General features: G+C 43.2%; 1 protein-coding gene across 1 annotated transcript in view; it reads right to left on the reverse strand.

Annotated features, from left to right (window-relative positions):
• TRABD2B (TraB domain containing 2B) overlaps positions 1-17268 on the reverse strand; it is a 296015-nt gene that overhangs the window by 30231 nt on the left and 248516 nt on the right. The window contains exon 5 of the mRNA XM_074152243.1: positions 14496-14586. Coding sequence (XP_074008344.1) covers positions 14496-14586 — 91 coding nt within the window. The remainder of the gene's footprint in view (positions 1-14495; positions 14587-17268) is intronic.

The raw sequence follows: 17268 nt of genomic DNA on the forward strand, positions 1-17268 counted from the left end.
AATAAGGTTTTATAGTTTCTTTTTTGGTTGCTAATTGAAACCTATGAGAATAGACCTTGAACTACAGCTTGAATCCTATGTCTAGGAGGCATCTGAGGCCACATGAAAGATTGATTTTTAATGAACTCAGGCAAATCTCACTGACTAGTTACAAACAATAGGGCCCAGATCTTCTCCCCTTAAAGCAGGAAAACTTGCACTGACCCCAGAATATATCTCTCCTTCATTGCAATGTCTATTATTGTTATTTTTATTGGTACATTTATGAATGCGAGAAATGAACTGCGCACACATTTAAGAGCACCATCTCAGCAAGCTGACAAGCAAAGAGTATGAGATGATGATGGACAGATACAGCCAGAGTATCACGAGGGCACAATGACTTAACCGTGCAAAGCCTTTGCAGCTCCCCTCCCTGAACTCTGCTGTAGACCTCATTGCAAAGGAGCTTTGGGGGCTCACCTGCTCCAAGGAATAACCAACACAGATAAAAACCTGGAGGAGGAGGAGGAAGAGGAATGTCTGCATAAGGCCAGTACTTCCTTCCTCCTGTGTCTAACTGGTTAGCACTGGCCACCACAAGTCACGGAGGTCTACCTAGGTCTCCTACTAATAGCCTCTCCTGAGAAAAGGGGAAGGAGACTGATGAGTCTTTGAAGCAATTCTGGTGCCGGTCATCTTCCAATGGAGGAAAGGGAGGGAATGTCCACGCATGGCTACCAGGGGCTTTCTGCTGGCCCAACAGAAGAATTAGGTCAACCGGATTCCTTGACCAGAGAGATATCAACGTCCTCAGCTGTTCTTTGTGTAATCTCTGCAGATTTAATTTGTCAAGGAAAAATAATGAATTAGAGTGGGGATTGGCAGTGGTTGAAACCTTCACTGGGGATGCTATGTGAATGACAAATCGCTCTTGTCACAAGCTTGAACAGACCCAACTTCTAAATAAACTGTTTATACATACGCAAAAACAGCGATTAAGCCCAGCTCTCCTCCCATGAAAAGAACCCCACACAGCAGTAAGTGAAACACCAGGAAAATGAAAACCACTTGTTCTGCTGCTCCCTAGAGCACAGCAAGTCATTTAGGAAGCCTACTCCCTCCATTGTATGTGCATGTGTGTTTTCTTAGTCTCTATTTATTTGTTTGTTTGCCTGGAAATGCTTTATCTAAGTGCCAGTTGTTTGAGAGGGTATCAGAGCCCAGTATTTGCAGCACTGCCTGGCTACTGAAAAGCATGTAATATCACAAGTCTAAGAGATGTCAGAGACTCATCAAAACTATGCCTGGCATCTGGCACGGGTTCTAGCAGTCACATTAGCTTCTTATCACTACGCAGAACTGGAACACTTTGAGAGTGACCAAACTAGGACTTCTCCTGAGGTGGTGCTGTAATCCTGCTCACACTACAGAAAAGCCAATATTCCTTTGCTAGCAGAGGGCTTTTTACATGAAAATCACTCTTCTATTCTTAGAGCAATTTGGTAGTTTAAGTTGGGTTTTGTAAAATATATTACTGAAGTGAACTGTCTTTTCCATCCATGGAGAGTGTGCCTTCCTACCAACCTCATGGGATCAGGTCAAACATGTCACCTCTGCAACATGGCTTGCACTGGAATATATACTTCATTTTCAAAGGGTCTGGAGGAAAAAGGGTTCAACTTCTATGCTTGCAACCTTCATTCAGCTTTTGCCAATGCTGCTTAATCCACACTGAATATCATTCCTTGCTAGTTCTCCTGTAAGGGTCTTCACCTTCTAATAAGTGAGGACTCCTCTCTATCTCAGAACACCTTCCACTGCAAGTGCTAGATTCATAGCACAGGTCAGGGATGCTGCCTTAGCCAAAATGGTTCCAGGGGAAGCCCATTTTCTGTTACGCTGTCTGCACAGCAGAGCTAAATTTATGCTGCTGTCAGGAATAGAAAGTCCTTGACTTTTTCTCTGTTGTGATCCACCCTGGCAGCTAAGATCAATCCTGGGTAGGTGGTGGCTCCGTACCACAAGTATGAGATTGACAGGCACGTACCAGGAGACACTAAGCCCAGAAACAGAAAGCCCATACAAATCTTCTACTCTCACTAGAAGCAGCTCCAGACAGGAAACGTGTACAGGAAAGTGCCGAGAGGAGCGGGTGAGTCCCAGGCACTGGGAAGGAGACTCAGATGACCTCTGTGTCATGATCTGTGGTGGCCGAGACATGTCTCATGTTTATTCGGAGCAGCACAGCGCTGCCAGGGCTTTCACAGCTCTCCCAGCCTGAGTGTGGCCCATTAAATCCCTAGAGTGAAGGGATCACCCAGTGGTTTAGTGCTTAGTAGTTGAACTAATGCTAAAGTAGCTCTGCTGTCATAGTTTCCCTCTGGGAGTTAAAAACCTCTTTATGTCCCAGTTTTCCATCCACCCATGGGATAACACCTCACATGAAGACAATGAGAAGAAATACAGCAAAGATTCAGAGACGCTGTGTTGGTGGGGCCAGCGCAAGCTGTGTGGACAGATAAGTGTGGGCCAGACTGTGGAATGGCCACCTCGTGCTGTTGAAATGCTGCCCTGCATAAGACATTTTAATTAAAACCGCAGAACAATTAATCTGATTCATCTCTCTGCAACGAGACTAAGCGCTTGGGGCTGCCCCACCGGGCCCACCGAGACAGAGATGTTTATTCTGAACAGAAGCACAGGCAACTCAAGCAATGCTCTTTCCCTAAGCAAATGATGACACCCTGCACACACGCCTGTCTGTCCCTCTGCCTCCTCCCTTAAGTAACACTTACTCTGACAGCCGGCTGTAACTGAATCATCCCAAGCAGCACAGAGAGCAAAAAAGAAGGTATGTCCTTATTTATATGAAAATAAGCAGGAAGGAGACAGGCTTTATGAGGAAAGGCTCAGGTATAAGCTCAGCCCTTTCCTAGATACCAGAGTCCAACGATTAGAAGACCCACAGGACTCCTAGACCTCATCAGGTCCATCGTTCACAGACTGACCAAGGGAAAGGCAGGGGAGGTGAAGAGGGAGAGAAGTGGGACAGTGCACCCCAATAGTGAAAGAAGAAGAAAATAAAATCAGTCTCCTGCTCCACCATGTCATTTAAAACACTTCTGGTTGCCTGTACATTTCATTTGCCACCTTGCACTGGTTGGAGTGGGAACTGCTGACCATTCAGCAACGATTGCTGTAAGTATGAATGCCTGAATACATAGAAATTCAAGGGTACAATTCATTTGTAAAATAAAACAAATAAAACAGCTGTTAACTCTGCTTTCTTTCAAGTCAATGTCTTTTCTCCTTGAAGGGGATGTTTCTAAAATTTCCTCAGGGATTTAAAACCTCAATGCCTGCTAAATGTCAATGAAAGTTGCACTTCCTGGTTTCATTTGTGACCTAAAACCTAATCTAGATGTAAGCTGGATACATGCGCAAAATTCTCATTTAACATTAGCAAGAAATCACATGCCTCTAGTGGAAGAAAGGTGATTCCTTTGTCACAAATACAAAGCAAGGTTCACTTTGACAAAATGGTGGCAAAAAGCCAATCTGTGCATTTACTGCATCCATTGACTATAGGTCAATGAGTGGAATGACCCGCTGCTCCTAGGAAGAGGTCTTCAGCCTGTGTGGCACTATGGAGGAAGGAAGGAGGCACCCAACAAAACTACATGTTATGCCCTAACTGGAGTCAGAGGTGAGGACACAACGAGGTCCTTCAGATCTGCATCTGCCAGGATGAGAAAAATAGAGGAAAAGCCATCCACTGACCTGGACCAGATCATCACCGGTATTACCCTGGTGTTAGATAGCCTTGATTCTTAGCACTGCTGTTTTCAGAAATCAGCTTTTTCTCTCCAAAGTTCACGCAGGGACTTCTGGATCTTCCTTGTGCTGGAATATGATGCCTTGACTCTGTGGGTGTTAGGAATAATTCCTTAAAGTGACTCAAAATGCCGCAAATGCAGGCAATGTTACATCCTAAACCCACTACAGCAGCAGAGGTTTACTGCTCTCCTTGTAGAGAACCACGTGAACTTATTTCGGCTAGCAATGTTTTCTTTCCCCTTCAGAAATCGGGAGGAGACAATACCACAAAAGCATTTGAGATCCATGTGAACCTTGTTTAGCCACTGTGGATTGGGATTTACATTCCAGGGGTATAATGAACCCAGAGACACAAAGATGTGGGCACACAACGTTATTAAACCCTTGAAGATTGTCCCTGTCTCACTCAATAACTTAGCTTTTTCTTAACGATGCTGGCATGTATATGAACTATAGCCTTTAGCACAGCTCAGTGCCAACAGAAACCAGCAACTTTGCAGAGGCTGAGGGGCAGCCCAGTGGAGTCCCTCTGTGTCAGAGCTCTGGATAGGCTGTATCATTTTTCTTCAATGGAGGGGGAAAGTGTTTATCTGGGAAGCGTTTCACATCAAGGACAATAGGGAACTGTTTAGCTTTCCACAAATAGGCCAGGGTATGCAACTTCCGAGCACTCTCCAAGGAAAACTTTGGAACACTGGCCACGTCTTTCCAGCAGGGATTTCATGTAAAGGAGTTAATGCACCACATCCTTCATCCTGATTTATTCCTGCTTCAGCCTTGTTTCAAAGTGCTGCGCTCACTTCAAACACAACACGGGGTTCATCTCAGTGAATATGCACTTTGATCGCCGGGGACTCCAGATTCGTATCGGCCGTTCAAACATAAACAGGGATGTGCTGTCTCGACAGAGGTATTTCTGTGACTGCCTTTATTTTTGCAAGAGTAGTTTGGAAATGTGAAGCTGGGGTCAGATGACAGGAGATTCAAATCTAGTGGCCAGACAGGGCACTGGATACCAAAGCGCTTGGAGCCTGTCTACGACTTTGCTGCTGAGACGCTGCAGGTTAGCAGGAAAATCTTAGTATCCTTGACCTGACACGTGTCCTAGGTGTCAGTGGAGAAAGGCTTCAGTTTGCTCTTATCCACAAATGAGAGCACCAAATTAGGTCTCTTCCTCTGCAAGCTGCGACCAGCAGAGAGTGGCACTCGCAGAGTTGTGAGCTGGTCTGATGTCCCATACAGCAGAAAAGTGGGGAAATAGCCCCAGACTAGTCCTCCCATCATCACTGGTCCCCTGTGGGATCAACTGGTTTCTCGCTGAAGTCAACAGGAGTTATGACCATGCTGGGTGTTTATTTAGGCTAATTCTTGGCGCTGATGAAAAATTCTGTTCTATGGTGGGGCTGCAGATGAGGCAGACAAAGGGGCACAGCCAGGTCCACAGTGGCCATGGTGGGATAAACTCTCCAGCTGCTTCTTCTGATCAACCAGAGTCTCAGAGGTCTGTCACAGTGGTAAAGGCTCTGATTTTCACAAGCAGAACAACTGTGGTGCATGCAACCACCAGCCTGAACAAGAGGTCAAGGCAGAGGCCTTGATAATTTAGTTTGTCAGTCACGCTCCGTGCCTCAATCTTTATCTCCAGATTTGCATGTATTAATTCTAAAATTGGATTACTGTAGTAGTGTTTTTTTTAGCAATCATAATTGCAGGAAATTGTCATCATTCAGGCTGTTCTTCCATTGTATCAATTGACACCCATTATGTCTATATCCATATACAGCATCTGATCTGTTTTTCCTCCCTCCCGTTTCTGTTCACAGGTCCATTTTTCATTCTCCCTGGAATGTGGAGCATTTGGGAGTGTAGGTGGAAAGCCAAAGTCTTTCAACACCCACTAATAGAATTTGTTTTATTAATTAACTTTGTGGGAAGAAAAAAAAAATAGGAGAGCTGATCCTCTGCTCTGAAATCATGAATCACTGCGCAGGAGAAGACATGTCCTCTGAGATACCAGAGGCCGCTTCAGACAGAGTGAGTGACCAAGTTGCTTTCTTGGGAATTTCTGAGTCATCAAATATAGCAGTTTAATCCCCAGGAAATGGGAAACATATTGGCATGACTTTCACTTGCATGGAGCAAGAGCTTCAGAGAAGGGTGAACCTCCAAAGGTTCTGGAGATCAGTTTAGCTTGTGGAAGGATTGTAAAGCCTTAAAGCTTCTCTGAAGTATATCTGATCTGGAGCTGCATACAGTATTCCCAACATGTGATTTACAGAATGAATTAAACTCTTTACATACTTTACAGATTACATGTGAATTTACTTTGACTTCTCATAAAAATGATTCAGTGATTGTGACATGAAATTGTATTCTGGCTTCTAAGTTATTTACTGTGACAAGTGTTTCATATATTCACCATTCTTAATTTACTGGTCCTGTTGTAAGAACTTACTTTTTTTTTGGCATTTCTGCTCCTACTACTAGCACTTAACTAGGAGGAACAGCTGATATACATGTTTCTTAACCCGAGCCTTCACCATGGTTCTCCTAAAGCGACACCCACACAGTCATTTCAGACCCAAAGCTGAGTTGTGTGAAGCCACCTGGCTTGGCTAAGATACCACGAGCTGTTAAAAGTGAGGCTATTTCGCACTGAAGTGGACAAGAAATGTCACAGTATCACATCTTGTATGTATATAAGAGTGACCTTCTACTTGTGGAGGTAATTGAGAGAGGTGTCAGTAAATTTCACAGCTTGCCACAAGATCTACCCACAAGGAGTCATTTGGTCATGCCACCAGTCACACAATGTTATTTTGGAGTACTTGTAACTTCATTTAATTTGAGAAGAATGTCCCTATGAACACCTGATCACTCATGAAAGATGCAAAATGTATCCCTAACTGTTTTCTTTTAAGGCACTGTTCTTGAAGGAATTTTAAGTGAAAGTGTCAATGAAAAAATTCATTGACTCCTTTTCTTCTGTTCCCTTTTTAGGAATGGGCACACATTAAAGAGCTCCCTGCAAGGAAAATTACTAACAATTACACTCATGCTGAATCAAGTTACTCTGTTGATTGCAACACAACCCACAGCCCTCTTGCTGAAGCAAAAGAAGTCAGCTCTGGGAGTGGAAAAGCTATCTGTCCAAATGTGTGAGGTCTCTTTGCCTTACGACATGATAGTGAAGGTAAGGGAAGTCGGCACTGCAAAGACAGAGTGACAGCAAACAGACCACAAACTTCCTTAGATAAACGACATCTTTCAAATCACACAATACCACTTGATACCTTTGTGCCCCTTGAGCTGTTACAAAGTGCAGCTGCACTTCAGCCCAGATTGATATCACTTGGGATGGAGGCCATCAATCCACAGGACAAGCGCAGGATGAATACACAAACACAAAACTCATACAATCTCACTGTTTCCATGTAGCACTGGAGAGAGGATGGGGCAATTCTTCCAAAGGCTTAAGAAGTCTAAGGACACTGTCTGACTTGAACACGGGACCCAAGTCCTTCAAACAGGAGGGGAATTCATTTCACAAAATGATCAGTCATCTGAAACTAGCCAGACACCTCCTGCAAGCAAGTTGGGCTCTCTGGCTAGGACAACCGTGGGCAGTCTGCTGGAAAAGCCAGTCTTTTTATGTTGACTACCATAAGCTTCTGCACAACTATGTGAATATATTCTCAGTTTTCTACTGTTTCCCTCATGGCTCCTCACAAGCAAAGGAAGGAGGCAATCAGCAACAATCTCATATTAAAGATGACTTCTGAAAGTTACTGGCACTGATGGAAGCCTTATTGTTGACTTCAGTGCAGTTTGGATCAGATTTATCTCTACTAACTATAGACTACGATTTAAATCTTATACTAACGACCTTAGGGTGAAAAGATCTGCAATTAGAGTTGGCTGGAAGCAGAAAGAGGATGAAAAATCAGCTTCTTCAGAACTCCAAAACTTGGCTAGGAAATAAAGTAAGAACTAGCTCTGAACTTTTGAAGCCTCCAAGGCTCTCCCAGTTGACTACAGATAGCTTATGGAGCATGAGATACAAATCTCCTAAAATCAATGGGCAAAGAGCAGCAAAAACCCTAGAATCCTTAAACACTGGCTTCAGGACAGCTCAGCAAGCAAGCTGCCCTTCAGCAAAAAGAAGCAAGCCCAGGTTCCCCTGTGGCCCTGTGTGCAACTTCCCAAGGAAGAGAATGATATGGAATATGAAACATTTTTTTCAAAAGAAACCAGAAGTATTGCCAAGGATAAAATCTGATTATAGAGAAAAGTGAATGTCCCTCTGGGAGAACTAGTCAAGCACAAAATTCCTGAGAAGATCTGTTCCCTATTCTTCCACTAACACCATGAATTATCCTTCTCTTTCACACACTGTTTTTTTTGGTAGCAACTTGTTAAATTCCACTCTTTCAGGTGTTTGGTGTTTAAAAGTGACCTGAAGAATATGCAGATGGACTGGCTCTAAGAAATGTGTTGCTCAGGAAGTGACAGGATAATTAGGTTTCTATGGCTGAGAATTTGTGAGTTAACTTTGCTTCTCTACCACGTCTTGGAGCTTTTCTTCAATTTCTTTCCCCAGTAGTTACTTTGACTGGCTCAGACCCTATGCTTTGTGGCTATAAGGTAATTATAGACACAAAGACAATGAAATAGCAAAGGAGGATATTTTAAAGGCATGTGGGAATCTCCGGAAAATGTAACGTGCATATTTTCATGACTAAATATTTTAAGCATTAAGTAGTTATATTCTCCAATGTTAGATGAGGCAATAAATTTGCCAATGCATGCAGATGAACCCCACTTAATCCCTATACACCTCTTACTGCAAATTATGCTGTCAGAGAAACTTCACTAAATAATGGGTTTGCTTTTCTTCTGAGGGAAGGAAGCTAGTGAAGGGAGTATGATCTTCAGGCTCAGATCAAGTGAAAGATCCAAAGGTTTACAATAGGATTAAGAAGAACTCCAGCACCCCAACGGGGAGATTATTCCACCCACAGAAAAAAAAAAAGTGCATTTTTCCCTGTCTCAGAGGAGATGAGATCCAGAATGGGCTAACATCTCCCCAGCTCTTCTTTTTTTCTCAGTTAACTCAGTTGTTCCCAGTGAAAGTGTCCCATCTCTCTTTTTTTTTTTTTCATTTGTCTCTTTTCTATATAAAATTTTACTTATTTCACTACAAATTTAACATTCTCCCAAACACATCCTGAACATTAACAGCAGAGCAGAGTAACCCTGCCAGGCTGGCAACAGAAAGCTCAAATTGCTTGGGCATCCTAAGGAACATGGCAACTGCTGGGAGACTCCTGAGGGCTCTGATGGCATCCATAAGTTTCTGGGATATAATCTATTGAACTGGCACTTTTACCAATTCGGGTCTGTGGTGAATGTTATGTCAAACATTTTCCTATCTCTGCATGTCACCTCTTGAAGGTTATGGATCCTGATGGAGTGAAAAGGCTGCATCACTGTGTGGACTGGGTGTGCTTTCATCCCATGGGAAACAAGAAAGCATTCACTGTGGAGCAAAGAAACTTCCATCATGAGACAACGCTAAGTAGGGGAGTCAGGGCCACACCTGTAGGATGCTATAGGGAAAGGTGAAGGAGAAAGCTCTTTGCTTCAGGAAGAAGGACAGAAATAAGCTACAACAGCAAAGACGTTGCTTCGACTGGGCCAGGAAGTTCAAACATAAAGAGGAAGGGTAATTAATTTCCACAGTAGATCTCAGAGTTTACAATAAACTCTCAGATGGTCAGAAAGAAGAGATTGCCCTGAATTCTCCCATTTTTGAAAGAAGGTAGCATTGAGCATAATATCTGAAAGAGCAGTCTGATGGAAATGAGCACTGCCGTGTGTTTTTCTGGCTGAGGAAATGGTGTGCAGTACGTCAGGGCTTGGCACATGGCGGAAGGTCAGAGCCGATTCTGAGAACCCAGTAACAATAGAGTCATCATGGACACAGGTGCTTCCGGGATTGATCTTGCAATTTGGCTGTTTCCAATTAAATGTGAAGCAGCTGTGGCCCTTTATCTACTCAAGTCACTGGAATCCATCTGAGGGGAAACTTTCTCCCATCTCCTCCTCTCTCCCCACTGCAAGCACGCAGCCCTGCTTTCTGAAGACAGAGATGGGCAGGAACGGCCAACTGGCAGAAGCCCCACCAAAAAAAAGTTGCCTCTCTTATCTCAGAGCAAAGCAATGAGATACTGATTCAGCCATTCATCTTTTATTTGGGGACAAGGAGGACAGCCAGCAAAATACGCAGCAAATACGAATGCTGTTGAAGGTTGTCAGGCAAACAAATTCGGGACTCTTTCCCGCAGGCAAAACAATACACAAATGAAGCCAATGTAAGGATAAGTTCTCAAGTGTTTATGGCATTGTTCTGCACGCTGAGTACAACAGGGTTTCTTTGGCAGACAGGGACTGAGGTTTAAAGAAGGTATTTCCAACAGTCAGCTGGTGGGATTCTAGAAGAGGCTCAGGAAGGTCAGCACCAGGCAGACCAACAGGAGCTATGGGACTACAGAAATTCAGTCGGCGAGAGCCTCCACATAGCTCCACACCAGCTAAATATACTATATATGAACCTTTCTTTGCCACTTCATTGATTCTGGAGCCATTAAACCCCTCCATGCCTTGGCTATCTCTTGTAGCCTGCCAAGGTCTCACTTTACTTTTCCCCAGTACCTTAAGAAGGGGAGAACTTGGCTCAAATTTGTGCTTTTCACTAAACAACAGAAATGTGAGACTCTAGGTATTCATTTTGGTCAGCTTGAAGAGCAGCCATTTCACAACCCATGCTTAGCATTTTGGACAGAAGCAGCCAACAATCTTCTGGCTTTACCCAGCCTGTATGTAACTGAAAGCATAAACAGTTTGGTCTTTGTCCTGTTTCACTCTTCTCAAGGCTTTTCTAATACACATGAACAGTAGTAGTTATTTGATAAAAAGATATTCTCTTGTCCTTTCTGAAACTGAAATGGATGGCAGAGCTGAAGTGCCAATACCAGACTATTCCACCTATACCACTGCTTTGTTATTATCAAACAATAAAGTTCAGACTACGAATCATTTCAAGCATAATAATCATACTACTCTAGGAACAGAGATACTAAAGAAAAATAGCATTTTCTTTTTTGGGCAAGGCAGCATTGGTAGCAAGTAGGATGTAGCATGAGTGTTTTGCTGAAATTACTTTCATTCTTTCAAATAATGGGGCTTCTGATTTAACCTGAGAAAGACTGTCCTGCAACTAACTGTCAAGAAATCATTGATATTCAGCCAAAACTACCCTTAGTTTCAATATGATATACCACCAAACGTTCCTTTGCGCCTGCTCAAATTTTTCCTCTTGGTCCTTCTGTCCACAACAATCCTTTTTTGAATTTCCTTGGCCACAACATAAGCATGCAGCTGCTTAATTTTCTTCCAACCTTTGCATTTTTTCCATGTGCTGTCCACCCCCACCAATCTCTACATTAGAGTCCAGCTGATCTTCCCTGAACACTATCCAATTTTTCAACTGTCAGTGCCAGAATGCAATGCAGTGGGCTTGACTCCCTTTATACAACTCCTTTGGAAGAGAAGCAGTAATGTCTCTGTTGGGTTTCAGCAGAGGAGAGAAATACCTTGTTTCATGTATGGCTCCACAAGAATCAAGATGAAAACACTTGCAGCTCTAGGATGCAGAAAACAACCTCTGCTTGCAGGCAGCTCAAAATTTATTGAGCTTCTACTTGTTTATTCTATGTACACATGAGCTTAGTGTAACCACTACCCCGAAATGGTTCCTCTTCTGGGCTTAACTGTTTTCAAATGTTTTTTTTTTTTTTTCACCTTTTAAAAAGGAAAGAGGAGAGCAAAAAAAGAATGGTAGACAAAAATGGAAGGTTCCTTAAGACTCTTAATTACAGCAACATAACCCCAACGTCCCAACAATTAACTGGCCATGCTTTCTGAATATGCTGTCAACTTTTGTCATAACTGTGTTTGATTAAACAGTCTTTTGCAGCTCGGCCAGAAATCATAAAATACAGGCTATTCTAAAAAGGAGGGGAACCCCAAGCCCTTCTGATGGCTACAGCCCCGGCTGTAGGACAATGAAAATACAGTTGCTGATGTGCGGGTCTGGGAGTCTCTTTTTTTTCTAAAGGCAGCAAGCTGTTTCCTGTGAATATATTTAAATTTTCTTTATTTAAACTTTCTCTATATATTAAATTTTATGTAGTCTATATATAGACTATATAAACTTTCTGTAATCTTCTACTGTTTCTGTACCTTGAATAATGCAATTTAGTAGTAATTCTAGATTTCTTTACCATGCCATTTCTTTTTCTTTCTGTATTCTCATCTAAAACTGGCTGACCTGCCTGGACCATCAGACCATAGGAACACATCCATTAGCTGAGGATCTAATCTTTATGGAGTACAAACGTGCTCTCTCTCAACTCAATCCAGTCCTCATGCACATCAGTATAGTCCTTAACAAAGTTTTGTATGTTCAGCATTCAGGACAGATACCACTGAAATTTGGGTACTAGTCCAGACAAAGGGAGCAATCTGCCCAACACTCTGGTCTGAAGCTGAGAACAGAAGCTACCAAGTGTAGGATAATTCAACTGAGGACATATGCATTGTTCCAGGCAGGAGTCCAAGTCCACTCGCTTTCAAGTATATTTCCCCCAGGGACTGACAATTTTAGGGAAGACGTCATGAACAAGAGCCACTGCTGCCAAGGTGGAGGAATGCATACACAGAGGTGCCCCTTTTTGCAAATAAGTCAACATCAAGCAGTGGCTTCGTTTCAAGTTTCCTGCCCCATCACGTTATTTCAAGTCTGTGATGACGTGTATAGACACATCCCAAGACCATAAAGAGCAGAGACTATTCTTGGACATCTCCCACTACTGTATCTTTCTTTCTTCTCAAGGGCTTGCAAACAGCCAATAAATTAATAATTTAAGAATTTCCAGTTGAAATACTCTTCATGGGAAGATGATACTTTCAACTAAATGAAAATTGCTGGGGAAGTGCCTGCTTCCCTGAAAGGAAAGTTTCTTTGTCAGAAACCTAGGAAAGGTATACCTCAGTGGTTTCGGTATCGTTTGCTTGGTTCTTCTGTTTTGCTGTATTTTTATAAACAGGCCTTTTTGTTGATTTTTAGCCAAAATTTTCAGCTCCAGCCAGTTAGTGTTTAATGCTCTTCCCTGTGCCATGTTGGTTTTTCTCCCTCTGCCAAAGTGCTGCTTAAACCTCCTCTGAATATATGTTCTTCCTTGTGTTTGATAGCTTTTTCGTCTTCTTTTCCCCATTGTTATTTAAGATTGTGCTTTTATTGCTAAACATATTCCAAGAAGGATAAATGCTCTGTCAAAGACACTTACGTACAGTTGAGCCATATTATATTCTATATGAATCATTGCGAGCATTTCACAAACAAGGTTAGATCAGCCAGATTTTCCAACTATATTAAACATAGCTTTTTCAGACATGGTCTACTAGCCCTGCGATTAATCCTCCATATTGAAACTCACCTCATATTTGGACCATGTCATGTCTACCCACCGGGGACACGAGCATGCTGCTAACGCTTTCTCCTAATGAGGATAACAAACCTATAACAGAGCAATCTCAGCCAATTTTTATCTGCAGAATGCAGGGGAAAGGTTAACTTTGCAAAGGTACATGGTCTCTCACCATCCCTCCCAGTCTTCTTGTCTATGATATCTTTAGACAGAGACCTCATCTAAATGGCCAGCAAAGAGAAAAGTCTAGGGAAGGAAGTAAGTCTGTTTCACCACTTGAGGACAATTTTATGCCACATTTTATCCTAATGAAGGTTGCCAAGAGCTTGGAAATCAATCCTTCTTGCCTGCTTTACTTGATCAGATGGATGGAGAAGCTCAGGGAATATCGAATCTCTTTTTACCTACTGAACACACTTTCCAAGGTGTATCTGCTACATTAAATCTGGTCCTTCAGGCAAAACTGCAATCCCACCTGCAGAAGAGCAGCCTGATGGATAGGCCTGAAAAATGAAGTTGGTGGCAGTCTACTGCCCTGCAATAGAGAAGACACTAAAACTCCATGGAGAGAAAAAGACAAAACAGCTACAGGGAAAAAAGAGCACAATAAGATGTTTCTTGAAAACAGAAAGAAACTGAATTTACTGAATTGAATTTCACTGAATTTTTTTTTAGAGTTGGAAGGGACCATATAGATCATCTAGTCCAACTCCCCTGCTGAAGCAGGATTGCTTAGAGAATGCTACCCAGGACTGCATCCAGGCGGGTCTTGAAAATCTCCAAAGAAGGGGACTCCACAACCTCCCTGGGCAGCCTGTTCCAGGGCTCTGTCACCCTCACCGTGAAGAAACTGCGGTGCTTCTCATCTGGTGCAGTTAAGCAGCTGTGATTTGAATAATGTCCACAAGTGAAAAAAGCCAGCCACTGTGGCTCCATCTGTTTCCAAACTCATACTACGGATACTTTACATCCCCTTTTTGTCTGGAACTTGGGTGAGAAAGAGAGGTTCCTCACCTCCTTACCCACCTCCTATACTAATACAATAATCTTGGTCAGTCACAGAAAAAGGGAGAGAAAAAAAGAGAAGGAGAGAAAGTGATTAATAGTCTGTGGACAGCTGCTTACTTTCCAATTGGTTGTCCAGGAGGGGTGTGCTCCACTTCAAATCCTGCTTGTCTCAGTACATCAATCACAGTGTTGTTACCCAGGAAGTGACCTAAAATACAGGTAGAAAATAGCACTGTCAATCAAATGGCTCCTCTCACTCACTTGAGTTTCTCCTGTGGGAACAACAGGTTTGGGAGGCAAAGTTACCAGAAGCTAGAGCAGCAAGAAAGGCACGTTACACGATTTGCTGGAATTCAGGCTCAACTATTCACTGTGTAGCCCACTGCAGCCTTTGGCAATGGCCAGGGGAAGAGACAGCGTACAACCTGATAAGGTATTCTTCCATCTCATCTACCCCCCTCCCCTCACGTGGCCAAGTGACTGGCTGGATAAAAGAAAACCAAGATGAATTGCTAGCCTAGTCTTCCACTGTGACCATTTTCAGTATGCGCGTGGACTAAATGAACTTCTAACATGGATATCAGAATGACTCTGCAGTGGTGAAAAGAATATTACTAGGGCTTTGACTCATGAATTGGAACAACTTATAACCCCAGATGTCCACCCTGCCTACCATCGTTCATGGACTTCTGCTTATGAAGCAGCTCTGGATCTGCCCTACTGCACGCTCAGTGCTCGTCTACCTAAAATGGCAGCGATTCAGGGATTGCTTCATCAACCACTCAGCCACCTGCACAGCAGGCTTGGGAGGAGCTGGGATGGTAACCTTATCTCTCCCAAAACGCAAAGATATAGTCCTGTAAATCAGAGCTCTTTGCTACAAGTGTAAAGGTCGCATTCCTTTTCACAGAAGTAACAAAGAGCCGAGTAAGTATTGCAGCATGTATGGGCTTTGAAAGAGTTTACTTAAGGGAGTCCTATACACTTGAGGTCTGAACCAAATCCCACTGGAGTCAATGGGAGCCCTCAAAGGGCTTTGGGTACAGACTCAATAAGGCAGGGTAATCCCTGCAAAGCTTTCAACTTATTGTCAGTCCGACATTGTTTTTGGGATGGGTTAGAGGTATAAAGTAAGGAGGCAAGAACTCCACTAACAGGTTTATTAAAATCCACGTAGCCCAATAACCTGTCTCCAACTGTGTCCCATGGTGAATGTTAAAGGTATATAAATATATACATGGATAACACCGTGAAAGGACAGAATGATCCTCCCCCATTATGTCCATTAGCTTCCAGCTCTGCATGGCTGGGTGACCCCCATTTACATCCAGGTCATCGCATCTCACTGCCAGCTCTGAATAGACCAATTCACCACAAATGTGCTCAAGCCTCTACCTCCATGTGCTTTTTGCCCCGTGACATCTTTGCAGCAGGGAGTTCCACCACGTGCCGCGTGTGAAAATGCACTCTGGTTTGCTGCTGCTTGGAGAGCGCGCGTCTGCCTTAAGAACAGTGTAAGTGTTTGCAGGAGATGTCTGTGACTGCCCGGCTCCATAGTAGAGCCAAATGCTTTTAACAGAAAAAACAAGGCAGGCAGGACATGCCTGAGTCTCTCTCCATGCGTGCCACTGTGCAAGGAGCTGGTGTAACCTCCAGCAGAGTCACCCCTAGGACACTTCACCCATTCTGCATAAAGTCGCTATGAATTTGAGAGTAATTCAGTCCCCAGTATTCACTCAGCCTGCATCGCTCTGCTTACACTGCCAACAAGGGCGCTAATTTGCATCAGTTGTGGGAATGATGTAGTTGTATGGCTTTTAGTGCAACTTGCAAGCACTGGTAAGAGCTTTTAGCCAAAAGACATTTCTTTAAATGATTAAATGTACATTTGCAGAGCCCTAGTGTGTTCCAGGATTCCTCCACTTCCTTTTAAGAAAACTCAAAATTTGATTTTCCCCTGACTAACTTACTTATAACAAAAGCCAAAGGAGCAGAGAGCAGTCCCAAAAATGTGTTACACACCCTCAGAGATTCAAGAAATGAGACATTTGTGAGTGATTAACTGGATTTGATCATATCCTGGTTTTTTATGCAGTGGCCAAGGCAAACAAAGGTCCCCAATCTGTCACTGGCAAAGTGACATTGAGGAACCAAAGTCAAAGGTGTCAAAGTCAGAGATGTTTCGGAGTCCATGCTACAACACTCTACTTTTCCCGAACTCCAGTCTTAGATAGCAAGAGATTTCTTAATGTAAACGATCATCCTGAATCCAGCAAATCTTTGACATCACAACAGTACAAAATAACCCAATTTTAACCACTTAAACCAAGAAAAAATGTAACTATGCAACATCTCTGATTCCTAATCCACAGAACATCAGGACCGTAAGCTCCTCAGGAAAGTCTGCCAGACTCTTCAAGTGGTGGCTGAAGACCAAAAGACCTCCTGGACTTTCCATTCCTGCCCTCTGTGTGGAGAGCATGATGAAAGCTGCTAGCTTGTTTGACTAGGGATCTGCTGTGCAGGATGGCAGAAGAATGTAAGAGTGGTAAGACGTGTGTTTCCACAAAGTAAGTCACCCCGAGCCGTTTTGTCCTCTGCCATAACCCCTTCTCTTGGGAACTGTCCTCCAGCTATCTAGGAGTTTGTATTGGATTTGGACTGGAATTACATGGAAGAGGTGGTTTCTGCCAAGCTAAAACCCATCCATGTGGGGAATGAATGTCCCCAGGGCCTCTTCTGAGACCAGGGACTAAATTTCTGTCTCACAAATCTCCTTACCCTCTGCTCGAAGGCTTATTTCTTTAATTTTGTCCTTCCTAACAGGAAGGAATACCATCTTCCATTAAAAAGAAACCCTACCCAACTCCAAATCCCTGAATAAATAAAT

Source organism: Numenius arquata, chromosome 8, assembly GCF_964106895.1.
Source record: "Numenius arquata chromosome 8, bNumArq3.hap1.1, whole genome shotgun sequence".
Lineage (NCBI taxonomy): Eukaryota > Metazoa > Chordata > Aves > Charadriiformes > Scolopacidae > Numenius > Numenius arquata.